The sequence below is a fragment of the Armigeres subalbatus genome, chromosome 2 (assembly GCF_024139115.2).
Source record: "Armigeres subalbatus isolate Guangzhou_Male chromosome 2, GZ_Asu_2, whole genome shotgun sequence".
Taxonomy (NCBI): domain Eukaryota; kingdom Metazoa; phylum Arthropoda; class Insecta; order Diptera; family Culicidae; genus Armigeres; species Armigeres subalbatus.
Genome location: NC_085140.1, coordinates 154,696,862 through 154,710,864, shown reverse-complemented (window position 1 = coordinate 154,710,864; position 14,003 = coordinate 154,696,862). Strand labels below are relative to the sequence as shown.

Genomic DNA, 14,003 nt, shown 5'->3' with positions numbered 1-14,003 from the left:
ATATACTTAGTGAATTGCTGAACAGTACATTTCTTTATATCGGTAAGTGCTTCCTTCAATTTATGGAGACTCATTCCATATTTGCTTGAGCTGAATAATTACATGGGGTATCCCTACCGTCTAAGAATCCAACTAACAACTATACACCTTCTCGAGCAATTGCCGGCCCAACTGCCCATATACTCAAACTCATCATCGTAGATCCGTGTTGATGCTGAGGCTTTTTTGTTGCTATTCAAATTTGCTGTTGCGACTACTACCGCCCGCCCGATGATAATACGCTACCCTGTAAATCGTACAAAGTTCTTCATGACGAGGAAAGGGAAAACACTGCTGAGTGGAGCTCATTTATGGCAAGCTCACGCTTTTGACAAACGGTGACGACAGCAGCAAGTGCCATTAGGCGCGAGCGGGAGAGGCTTTGTTTCAATTTGAAACCCCCTTGAGCCACTCGTAGCTCATAGGAAGCTGAGATTGATCGCGGGCCGCTGGCGCTGGCTGGCTGACTGGCGCTGGAGATTGAGCAGCAACGCATCTCAACGATGCGCGTCGCGTCGTGCTCCTTGTTTCACTCTCGGTTTTGTTTGGGGTCTACACCTTTTGAACTGGAAGAGATTGGGGTGGTGCTGGCGAACTCCGGTGGCTGTGCAGCCTCGCTGCGAGGGTTTTAGATCCAGTGGGGTTGTGGAAGAAAAAAAAATAACAAATCCAACAGTGACGACGTCGTTGGCGGCAAAAGGGGTTGCGTTTTCCATTCGGTTTAATATAAAAGCATCGACGTTCTTAGTTGCCGGTACAGTTTGGCTCGATTAACCGGGCAAAGTAAGTCTTTCGGATTGAAGCAAGTTGTTGTTGTGATCAGTGCGCCAGGATCAGAAGGATTCTAGCTAGAACGATGCTGAAGGTGTGTGAAATTTGAATCCAATATACAAGTAATGTGATGAATATTAGAACCAGTGGAGTAATTGCGCTTTTTAAAGCATAAAATAATGAGTTTTACCTCAAAACACAGAAATATTCGGTTTCTTGAATGTAAATAACTCATTAAAATGTGTAAATGAAAACATGCATAAATAAAAGCATTTCCATATCAATTGAGTGAACAGAAACAGTGTTTGTGCGGCAACCACCGGAAAAATATTGTAAATTTTCAAAAAATTTGGAACTGTAGATGAAAATTTTGAGCCTTGTGTAAAATTACAAAAAAAAACTATTCAGTTCAACAAGTGAATTAATAAACTTTTTTTTTTAATGAAAATGAAAATGAACAAGTGAATTATTAAACTTTTTCAAAAGATTAAAAAGCTATTTTGAAACAAGTTTCGTTTTGGAAAGTACATTAAGGGTATACCAAAGTCTATGACATTATTCCATAATTGAATTTTTGATAGACTCAACAGATGGTGTCTGTAAGTGTGATTATAATTGTTTATAAAATTAAAGTTTTGCCCCGCAAATTGTATTTGTTTTGTCCAGCACCAGTGTTCCTCATTTTGGTCATTTTTTGTTGAATTATTTTTCACACAATAAAAATGAGTTTTTTCTTGTATTTCTTGGACGAACAAGCTAAGGGTATTAAAATACATATGTGTTGATCACTTCATACGACTTGATCGATGTTATTTTGAGATGAATTTTTACTGATCATTCTTATAAGTACAAGCTTATTGTTATAATTGATGCAAGATAATTGGTATATGAACCAATAAATGAAAAAAAAATGCCCAAACTGTTCGGGAGCACAAATCAAACAATCTGAGAATTTGTTGGTATTTTTCGGAGAAAACGAAACGCACACTTCAGATTTTGCATAACGTTCCGGCCTACTGCCTTTCAGCCATCATCAGATCTAAAACATTTATTGAAAACACAAAAAAAATAAAAATTTCATTTTAAAAAATATAGGGGGAATGACGGCTTTGGCAGGTTTTGTTCTATTATTGTCAGGGGGGTTTTTTATGACTGATTATGCTCAAATTTGGCCTAAACATTCTTTTCATATCAAAGAATATTGTGGCCAAATTTCATAAAATTTGGTCGACAAAAACCCCCTGCCAATAATAGAACAAAACCTGCCAAAGCCGTCTTTTCTCCTACCTACAATTTTCTTTCACCCACTTGCAATAAATCAGTGTGCATACAACGGCCTACTAAGGGTATGCGATAACACACTTTTTCCTAACGAAACGAAACGAAACGAAATTTAAAATGTCTACGTTGATTCGGATCGAAACGAAACGAAATATAGATTTCTTTCGAGACTTCGAAACGATACGAAATCAAGGTTCATTTAATTCGAAATTTTTCGAAACGAAACGAAATTTTGATTTTTTTTCCGCGGATTTTTTATTGAATTGGTTTTACATGATGTACGCAATTCTGATTCCACTTTTTCGAAGAACTGTTTCGCGATCGAAAGAGTTATAATAACTGAAGAGGCAATCTATGATAGGTCGGGACGAGCCAGCCAGGGCTGAAAGTATCGCTAATAAAGACAAAAAAAAATCTATGATAAATCGTCACATTCTCGCCGCATATACCATTGGCGATAAGGCAATATCCCAGCATTTGTGCCGCTTTCAAAGGAATTCATCGTGGAGCGTGTGCTTCCGAATCTAATCAATTTTATATCCATTTTATATCAGTAAGTATATAAAAATAAAGAAATTGTGGGATTTTTAATATACGAATTCAAATTTCGTTTAAAACCTTAGTTCACCTAAGAATTATGTAATTATGCTGAAGCTTACTTCATCTTGTCTTGTCTGCGTGGTTTTACAGTATTGACTTAGTCAAAATTTGAAAAAGATTGCTCAGATTTATTTTTTATTTAGTTGGATACTTAATTATGTATCCACATCTGCCAGGCGTATACGCAGTTATAGAATTGATATTACTAGATCAACATTTGAAAAGGGCGTATCTGCCAAAATTTATTCCTTCTTATTCTTCGTCTACACTGCCGCTAACCGCAAGTCGAGCACATCTGTATATGGCGTCCACGAGGGCGTCCATATACAGATGTGCTCGACTTGCGGTTAGCGGCAGTACATATATAGCATACATTTGCTCACTAGAAGAATCCTGTGCACCTTTCTAAAATGCACAAACAGGGTGTCTACTCATCTGTAAAAACGAAATTCACTGAATTTTCCAGGTTTTTTCCAGGTGTTTTACATTAATTTCCAGGTAAAAACAAATGTGCCATATATAGATTTTAGCAGCAAAATAATCAATTCAAAAAAGTAAATATCGCGAAAAATATTTTTTGAATAATTTTTTGGTAGCCTTACATAAACAATGTTGTAAATTACTTAAGAAATTCCTCCAGGAATTTCTTCGCAAGTTCACCCTGAAATTGCTTCAGCCATTCAATCAAAATTCCTTCAGGAATCACATAGAAAATTCTTCCAGGTATTCCTTTGAAAATTTCTCCATAGGTTCCATCGGAAAATTCTCCGGATTTTAAGAATTGCTTAAGAACTTCATCCAGGATTTAATTTGAGAATTTCTTTGCTAAAACTTTAGAAAACATCTCAAGGAATTGTTCCAGAGATTCCCTTAGCATTTGGCGATTACTTTACGATTTTTTAAATTCCTTTAGGTGTTTGTTCAAAAATGTTCCGTGGGATTTTCACAATACCCTTAAAAAATACTTTGCAGATTTCTTCAGATACTCATCTATTTTTTTTTTTGAATTTCTTTGGAAATTTGATTAAGAATTCTTTTGGAAATTTCTTTGAATTTTATTTCAGCTTTTTTCTTCTTTTAAGAAACTTAAGAAAACTTCTCAAGGAAATGTTCCATAATACCTTCTTAATGTCGTGGGCTATTTTTGGGGCATTTTATACTTAACATCCTTTATGCCTAACGTACTCATGCCTAACGTCCTTATACCTCTTCGCGTGACAAACATTTAGTTAGTTGCAAGCATCTAGTTTGCTTGGACCTAGCAGCTAAGGTACGAATACTATAAGTGCCAAACGGCCACTAGTGTTCTACTATTGCTTTACTGTAAAAACCTTCGGAAAATACTTCGGATATTCTTTTGAAATTCCTTGGGATTTTCGAGGAACTCATTCAGAAAAATCTTGAGGAAAACTTTAGAAAACACCTGGAGGAGCAAAAACCCTTCACAAATCACTTTACACTTTTTGCCTTTCTCGTACAACAAAGTTGTACCGAAAGGCTATCATTTCACTCCATAATCGAGACCCAACTCTGAGACCCATGATGCTATATACCAATCGGCTCAGCTCGTCGAACTGAACAAATGTCTGTGCGTGTGTGTGTGCACACGAAAACCGAAAGACATTAGCCACTTTTCATATAGTAATTCTTAGCCGATTTTCTCGCAACAAGTTGCATTCGACAGGGGACAAAGCCTTGTTGATCACTATTGAATTTGATAACGATCGATTATTGCGTTTAAAAGTTATTAAGAAAATGGAATCGAACTATATAAGCGCCATATAAGGTTGGTGTCTTGGCGAAATACGAGAAAGGCAGTATCACCACTCGGTGAATTAAGTCGGTTTTTTTTAAATCCCTCCAGGTTCCCTTTCGGGAATTTCTTAAAGAAACCATACGGAAAATCTTCCGGAAATTCGTTTTGAAATTCCTCCGGGAATTCTTTTCGGTCTTCATCTTGGAAATTCCTCCAGAAATAATTGAGAAAATAGCTAATCATTCTTATAGACACTCTTTTAGTGATATCTTTGAAAAATTCCTTGAAAAACTGATCCCGAAATTCCTTCGGAAGTTCCTCTAGGAATTGCTTTGAAAAATCCTAACTAATTTAGTATTTTTTAATATATTCATTCATAAAGAATTTCTGAGGGAATACTCAAAAAAATTTACAAAGTAATCCCTTATTGATGTCCTGAATAAATTCCTAGATTTCACCAAGAATAGCTTCGGAAATTCTCCAGGAATTCTTTTGAAGATGGCAAAACGTTTTTTTGCGGAACAACGATCCATCATTTTCAATAGATTTGATTGGTATATTTATTCAAACATTTTTAATGATTTTTTTTCATCTTTTGAAAGAATTTCACTCATGATCACCGGGTATTTAAATTTCCCTGATTATGTCAAAAATTCCCTGATAATTCCAGGTTTTCCAGGTTTTTTTCATATAGTAGACACCCTGAGTCAAAGATTGAATTTCTCAGATTGAATTTCACAGACCCATGCTGCCGCAAACCGCAAGTCGAGCACATCTGTATATGGACGTATCTGTATATGCTCGACAAACTGAGCTATTGTGTGTGTCCTTGGCATATGACAACAGCTGTTATGGTCAGTATGTGCTGAAAGTAATCATAAGTAAAGAATTCTCAGCAATTTTAATGATCTTTCAACCCGCTTTGAATTTTTTTCGCAAATTTAATGCGAAGATCTAGAAATACCCACAAATCTGCAATGTTCCTCACATATTGTGCAAATAGTCAAAGAAGAGCTTATTAGCTTAATTAACTGTACACATCATAGTTGCTAAATTGCACACTGGTTAGACAAATTTCTGCTACCGTGCACGCACCATACTTTGCGCAGTTAAGGAAATGCAAAATTGAATCAACTCGTACAACTTACAGAAAGTAGCTATCTGCCTGAAATAGTTTCCATGCTGTAGTATTATCATTATATTATTGTTTGAGAACTAAATTTGGTACAAAAATTTGAAATAAATAGTAAATTGAACTTAAAAGCAGACCCCTTATTATATGCATAACTTTGCGCACATAACTTGGCAAGCCTCTATCATACAATTTTTCTTATGATTCGACATACTTAGTATGTTTTCACGTCTGTTGGTGTATGTACAGCCTCATTTATGTACATTGGCCACAGCTAACAAAAGTTCTTTTTTGCGTAAACTTTATTCCGATGAGGTAAAGCCTGTCCACGTTATATTTCGGACACTTGGATAATGTCCAAATGATTTATTGCCATTTTATCAATTTAGACGACAACTAAAACATGCTGAAAATGTCACATAAAGCGAAGAGATTCAGCTGCCATGTAAATTGATCGTCTCAGTGATTTGCAATTATTTAAAAAAAATCGCATTGGAAGATGGGTGTCCGAGATTTAACGTGGACAGGCTTTATATCATAAATGTTGAAAATATCGAAGAAATACGAGTAATGCTAATTAGGTACACTGTATTGAAAAATTGTTCCTAACATTGCGCTTCATATATTTTGAAGAAAAATGTAAATAACTAACCAAATTCTCATGAGATGGCTTCAACAATATTATAATTATTGGGTCCATGTGTAATCAGTTGCCAGCGAATGTAAAAATTTACAAAAAATACAGTTTTTCGGGTAAACCGTCACTCGTCATTTGTGCTAAGAACACGCCATTTTGGTCATTTTCACTGTTTTCAGTACAAGTTTCGACTATTAAAATGAAAAATGCGTCATTCAACAGCGAAAAAATGCATGCACTGGTATGATAACATGTATATTGTGCTGACAAGTTATAATTATATTTCGAAATTCAATTTAAACGCATTCTATTACAAAAATAATCGCAAAATGCGGAAAGTTAGGAACTGCGCAAAGTTGGATGCGTGCCGCCAGGTAGATTTTTTTCATTTCGCGTTCTCCCGGACTAGCTGCCGTCCCATGACCAGCAGCAACACAATCGATTCCGCATTCATATTGTGCAAATAGTAAAAAAATATCACAAAATTTAACTCATGGAAACACTGAAGACGTTTTATAGAAGAAAATTACTTACGGATTTGTCGACTATGAATGGGGTTATGTAGTAAGCGTTAATAGAAAAAATTGTATAACCCAAAGTTTTGAAAACAACCTAACGATTTAGCTCAGCGGCGCAGCCAAGATTTTTGATAATATAAAGTATTAAACCATACTTTAAATTTGTTTCGAAATTCCGCGGAATTCCGTTAAATTTCGTTAGAAGCTAGTTTTTTCTAGCGAAATTTTTGTAATTTTACGAAACGAAACGAAATCGAAAAATCAGATTTCGCCATGCTTAAATTCCGTGAAATTCAGCGGAATTTCGTTTCGAACCACCTGAAACGAAATTTTTCGAAATACCGCATATGCTTACGGCCTACTGTGCCAAATACGATCAATCAGGAAGATGAGATGGATGACGTCACACGGAACTTTGTAGTGGGATGCAGAAATTAAGGAGGGTTTTAGTTTGAAAATCATACTGATGGTGAGCAATTGATTTATTGCAAGTAGAAATTGTATATTTTCAAAATAATCACTGTTTCGACATACCGTTCCTTGACTTTTTGAACAAGGAAATCGGGTGGAATTGCGATAATTGAGCCGATGTTTATGGCCCGTTTACATATGAGCTAGTTCTAGCGGACAATGCACTGTCCGACAATACTAGCACGATATTAGCATCATGTAAACAGGAATTGTCCTCGCTAATAAGCGTTTACATTATGCTAATTTCGTGCTAGTATTGTCGGATAGTGCATTGTCCGCTAGAATTAGCTCATATGTAAACGGGCCATTATGGATAACAGAAACAGGGATAATTAAGATTCCATGATATCATCAAGTGTTCCCATAATTACGTCAGACCTGCATTCGCCCATAGAAGCACCATGTGTTGACATTTAACTTTTCCGTCAAAAGTTTTCATTCCCTCAATTGATTTTTAACTTGTTTAAGATCAAAACTCGCAAAGAAGCCATATTTTTGTATGCCTCAAAAAATTGATAACAAAGGACTTAAAAAGATATAAATTCTTTGGGAAAGTTGACCATACCACTTTTCATTTCTGAGGGGGATCGAAGCTCAACATGTTATAAAACTTATAAACTAAAATCTGACAAATGTTCGTTCTATAGAATCCCCAGTGGTCCATTCTGTATGCTGTATTCGATCGATCTAATTGCCTGCAAATCAGTGATGAAGCCAGGCGGGTGGGGGGTGTTGGGTAGCGGTTTGAAAATTTGTTTCGAACCCTCACAAATTAAAAAAGTTTCGGCTCAGGGGAACCTTAATTGTAATTAAATAACAGAAGCCAATTCCTGGATATTATAATTCTAATATCTGTTAGCTGTGTTTGCCCTATTAGGCAAATTTAGAAAAAAAAGTTATGGCCACAAAAACATTTGCCGATTATCACGAAGTGCAAAACATGGTACAAGGTAAAAAGTCAATTTAGAATTATGACAATATTGTGATAAAAATAGTGCAGCCAAGTTACAGAACTTTCGTTCTTTGTTGTCTGGTTGCTGGTTGCTGAAAACCGAAATCCTTCAGCTGATCTTCGCTGAATTCAAAAATGGATGCCACACCTCACGTTTGTTCGACACGGTGTGTCTATGGGGTATTATTTTCTTAAATCAGTATCTCTGAAACATCCGCCACGCAAAAGTATATGAGCTCCTCTTTTATGCCGTGGGTAAACTAAAATGTACTATCGGGCGAACTAAAACAAGTTTTAATTTTATTCGGTATTCTTCATTCACCACTAAAAAACGCGATAGAACATTTTATAATGGCACTTACGTGAAAGAGAAGAGCCTATGCTATCATGGAAGGGGGGAGAAGGGCCGTATGGCCGAATGCCATTTGGCCGAAGGCCACTAGGCCGAATATACCATTTAGATCATTAGGAAATCGTTTGGCCGAACAGACAATTAAGAAATCGTTTGGCCGAACAGACCATTAGGCCGAAAGGGTCATTTGGGCGAAATGGTCATTTGGCCAAAATGGTCATTTGGCCGAAAGGGTCATTTGACCGAATAGGACATTTGGCCGAATTGGTAATCTATTCTGCCAAAGGTCCTATTCAGCCTAATGTCCTATTCGCCCAAATGTCCTATTCGGCCTGATGTTTGTTTGTTCGGCCAAATGGCATTCGGCCGAATGGGTTTCGGCCAAACAACCCTGTCCCCATGTAGTGTCCTGGGTTTTCAGAAATCGCGCTCAATAGATAACGAACAACGATAAAAGAAAAGCAAAAACTGTTCCGATTCATAACAAGCCATGACAGCAAATTTATCAAACTTGTGTATAAGTGCGAAAAAAACAAAATCGGGTAGGTAGTTCCCACAGATAAGTGAAAATTTTCGCTTTGTTCTCGCTCATTTTGTGTTGGTCACCGCACAGCTGTGTAGAACAAGTTAAAATGCATCATCAGAATCAGTGCTCCCCGTGTTTGGAGATTTCTAAAAGAAATTTATCATGAGGTATAGCCCCCCGAATCAGTTCTCTATCATGACAGCTTACGGAAAAAGTCTCTCGTGGTATACTACGCATCGTATGTGTATACAGAAATGATAAGTGAGAGACTTTTTCATTCTCTCTTGGAGTCAATCCCTGGTAGTGAGTGTTTCAGAGATACTGAGTTTTTGAAAATAAGTCTCTTTGAACAAAGACTGTTGACTGTTTAATTGCCAACTCTGAAATTCATTTTGTGATGCATGTTGCAACGAAGCAAGGATGAAAACTTCTACCGTTGACTTGCTTTAGGAGATTTATTCCCCTGAGTGTGTGATGATTTATAAAACTGGATTCTATCCTGATTCACGTTAAGGTATTTTGCTGTCCAGTCGTTTGTGCGAAATTCGGCTAATTTATAGAGATATTCGACAATCGAAATTAAGTGCACAAGTGGAATTTAGAGTTTGTCTAATCTGTCGGATCATTCTTAAAAGTGACAATTCGAAATTTAAAGAAATCACCCGGCTGGTGCTATTCAGCAAGACCACTAAGAAGACATCCGATGTATGCCAAAAAGTAATCTTGCTAAGAGAGCAGGGTATTTGTAAATTATTGAACTGCTACTTTTAATTTGATTTTAAATTTAATTCTAGATGAGACAGAACCTTAGAAGTTGTCTACACCAAAGTGATTTTCCTTTGAATCAAAACGATATCTTATAATTTTTTTTTTAAATAATAAACGTCCTAAACAATACAGAAATAAAGTGCAAGTAAGGGGTCGTTCAAGATACTGTCCTAGGTTTAAGAAGAGTGGATGGTGTCTGAGATTTTACGACAGTACAATATTGTGGATTTACTTGACCAATGGATTCGAAGGTCGATTCACTTGCCTATTTCAAACGTTCCCTTTTCCTGCAAGGTTTGCCAAACTCAATAAATGTTTGGTAGATTACCTTGTTTTTTGCTCCTTGTCTATCAAAACAGATGTCAAAACATCGGAAAAAGAAAAAGAAGTCCGAGAGAAACAGCAAAAACCACGTGGTAGACTTGTCAGTTTTGACAGATTTTACTATGAAGACGGGTGTGAAGGTGAAAACGGTGATTTCAACGACCGTTCAAGGAGCGACTATTTCGAACGGTCGGGTCCAATAGGGAAATCCACGTACAATAGCTACACTGACAAAAATTCATACTTAATATTTATGTGTGGCAAACATAAATTTTGACTACAACATTTCCCTTATAATGGCTATGTGAATTCGCATGGCATATATGTCGAACGGTACATAACCCTTGTTTGACTAATAACCTTTATGTGGATTTTCCTATAGCGAGTGCTCACCAATGCACACATAAAATTTATTTGTAAATTTTTTGCCAATAAAAATGTGTAAATTTTTGACATTTTTGACATTTTTTGTGTACATTTTGATTATTAGTATCTCGGATTGCATGACAATAAGTCGAGTGATGTACGGATTGTGTGCTTGAAGCAGCGGCTTAAAAAGGCGTCAGACTTAGCACTACACTATTTGAAATTAGAAATGCTCCACAGAAAAATTGAAAATACCTTCTGAAAAAAAATCTGGAATTACCAGATATGAATGTTCTCTATTTGTCATCCTCTATCTCTATAGCCAGGACGTTGGATAAGTTATACTACGGATAATTTAGTCAGATCTCGTACATTGTAATAGTTCTCTTTTTTGTTATAAACACTGCTGCACATATTCCCTTCACAGTCCATGTCAGTTTTCTCCATGTTGAACATTTAACTATTGAGGCTTATAAATCTTAATCTAAATCTAATAAATTAACAAAAGCCGTAATTATTCCATCATCCAAATTAGTTCCATATGAAGGATCAAAAACATTCTCTTAGTTGAGAATATTTTCAAACCTCCGCGTGACCTGATGCGCAATACGACTAGTGAGACCTAAACTAAAATTATGAGCACAGCACAAACTGCTGAGCAACTTTTGATAGATGCTATGAACATTTTGGAGGTCGTTACTATGTTAAAACGTTTCGCAAACTTCATAATGTCACAATATGAGGAATGCCAGAAATCTCCACATATGCCATTTTATATTTTTTGACTGAGCAGAATGACCTGAGCTAAGTTTGAAACACACATTAAGCTTGTACATGATTGTAGATCTGACGACCTGATTTCAAGAGCGTTTTGGATGGTCTACGGTGTATCGGGGAGGTTTAATGGGGGGAGGGGGTCAAGATTTTGTGACAGTGCGTACACTCGGCGTGACAGAGGGGGGAAAGGAGTCTAAATGTATCAAAAAGTAGTGGACGTCATATTTGAATCACCCCATATGTCATGAACAGTTTGAAGACCGTTACTGCGTAGGCCTTACGACCTAAAGTTCAGAATGTTTTGCGAATTCTTGATTGTAGATCTGATGACCTGAGCTCAAGAACGGTTTGGATGGACGTGCATGCATTGAAATTCATAATAATAAGTCTTACACATCTTGATAGGCATCTAACGGTCAGTCGAGGCCGTTGCTGCATATGCCTTACGAGCTGAAGCTCATAATATTTCGCGAATTCTTGAATATCACTATGAGCACGTCGATAAATGTCACATGAATCGCAGGATGTGCTCCGCTTAGTTTTATGGTAGAATTCAAGTCCTCAACTCATGAATGTTTTGGACGAATTGGAACATGTTCAATAGAAATAAAAATTGATTGCAATTTTGACTACAGTTGTTTGTGATATTATTCTTTCCTGTCTGGCAAGATTTGGTATATCACGTGGCAAGGTTTCAAGAAATATGACTGGCCTATTAAAGGTTAAATTTGTTACACGTTGCATTGTCCAAAAGCAAGTTGCTTTGTTCTTAAAGACGACGTTGCACCAAATATTGTCTCATTAAATAACAATGGTTTACGAGGCCAGTGCCCTCCTCGAGATTTTTTTGGGTGAAATAAGGGAAATGTTTGTTTTATATCTTTTTACTCATTTGAAAATTACAAAGCAGTTTATGGTTTGGTTTTAGCAAAATGTATGGTCTGTACTAGTTTTGTTGAAGAAGCTTTGACAGCAACCTTGCATTGATTCATAATTAGCAACAGACAATGATAATAATGTTATGAAAATCATTAAGCTGTTTACTGTATAATAGTAAGGTTATAAAGTTAAAAGTTAAATAGGTGATGTAATCAGATTCAAACCGTGATAAAATCGTGGGTAAATACAATCGGAGGTAGAATCTGAAACAGACCCGCATAGAATCGGGTCATCACTATAATGCCTTTTGTTCTACAACTTAATGTCATATATTCTCAGCAGCAACAGATTTGTTTAGATCAAAACGTAATGCCTAGTTAATAGTGAACTTGAGACCTCCAGTATTGCAGATATGATGATGCACAATAATTCTAGTTAATCGCAGCTTTTTGACTAATTCATTTGCCTTTACTTCCAGTTCACGATCATTGCCAGTTGCCTGGTGGTGGCAGCCGTCTGCTCCGATGACCTCGTCGGTGCCGAAAGTGGCTGGAGTGGCGGTTGGAGCTCCGGTGGTGGCGGTGGTGGTTATGGCGGTGGCGGCTATGGCGGAGGCGGCTACGGTGGCGGCCACGGCGGTGGTGGTGGCTTGGTGATTGTTTCGTCCAGCAAGGGTTGGCCATCGTCCGGCGGATGGAGCCAGGGTGGTGGAGGTTCGGGCTGGAGCCAAGGTGGCGGATCAGGCTGGAACAAGGGAGGTTCCGGATGGAACAAGGGCGGATCCGGATGGAGCCAAGGTGGTGGTTTGGGAGGAGGCTGGTCCAGCGGAGGTGGTGGTGGTTATGCCAAATCGTACAGCAATCTCCAGTCCGTAAGCAAGGGATGGCCGTCGTCGGGATCCTCCGGATGGTCTTCGGGAGCGTCTGCTTGGCCATCGAGTGGAGGTGGATGGTCCGGAAGCGGTAGTGGTTGGAGCAAGGGAGGAGGTGGTGGATGGCCAAGCTCGTCTGGTTGGAGCTCCGGTGGTAGCCAAGGATGGTCCGGAGCCGGAAAGGGATGGAGCTCAGGTGGATATGGCAGTGGAAAGGGATGGTCAAGTGGCGGTAAATATGATTGAATTGATTATTTTAATTGAGGTGTTATAAAAAAATAATTTCATTCAGGATATGGTGGTGGAAGTGGATGGTCTTCGGGAGGAAGCATTGGAGGACAATCTGGAGGATGGAGTTCCGGTGGATCCGGCGGATGGAAATGGTAAAACGCAACTACCTCCGATGTGTCACAATGTCTTGTGTGTGAAGAAACAAGAAGGCGAGCACTCATGAAACTGCATTTGTATAAACTCATGTAAAGAATAACGTTTACGAGGACGTTTGTATATTTGTAAATATATGTACTTGAAAACGATATAGCTAATCTTTTTGGTAGAAAGATATTTCATATTATTTGGGTAAATATTATCCGAGTCTCTCTTCTAAGTACAAGAACCATTGATGTTATAAAACTCTTCGTGCCCAAACCTGTGGAGGTACTGCCGGAAGCAGCCATGGCCTGACAGGAATAGTGTCAGATGGAAGTGAACTTCCCCATGGGGTCTCCCCACCCAGTTCGATATGTTAGGTATCAGCCGGTGGGTCCACCTACCTTTCGAGAAGTTATCCCACTCGTGCTGCCATCTGGCAACCGAAGCAACCCTGGTACTCCATGTCTTCCCGGACTACCAGCCCGATTGGCATCATGCTCGCTATTAGGCAGGCTAAATCGCGTTATATCGTGCGGTAGGCAAACTCTGAGGTAACTGGTTACCCCCAGAGCTCTAGCTCAGGACAAACTTAAGAATAGATACGGCAATGC

General features: G+C 38.0%; 1 protein-coding gene across 1 annotated transcript; it reads left to right on the top strand.

The window, feature by feature from the left end:
• The first annotated feature begins 749 nt into the window (after window positions 1–749).
• On the top strand, window positions 750–13,556 carry LOC134211046 (uncharacterized). The gene is made up of 3 exons (XM_062687605.1): window positions 750–904; window positions 12,628–13,252; window positions 13,313–13,556. Exons 1-3 carry the CDS (start codon window positions 896–898, stop codon window positions 13,405–13,407), a joined length of 729 nt encoding a protein of 242 aa, XP_062543589.1. The 5' UTR covers window positions 750–895; the 3' UTR covers window positions 13,408–13,556.
• Window positions 13,557–14,003: the final 447 nt, after the last annotated feature.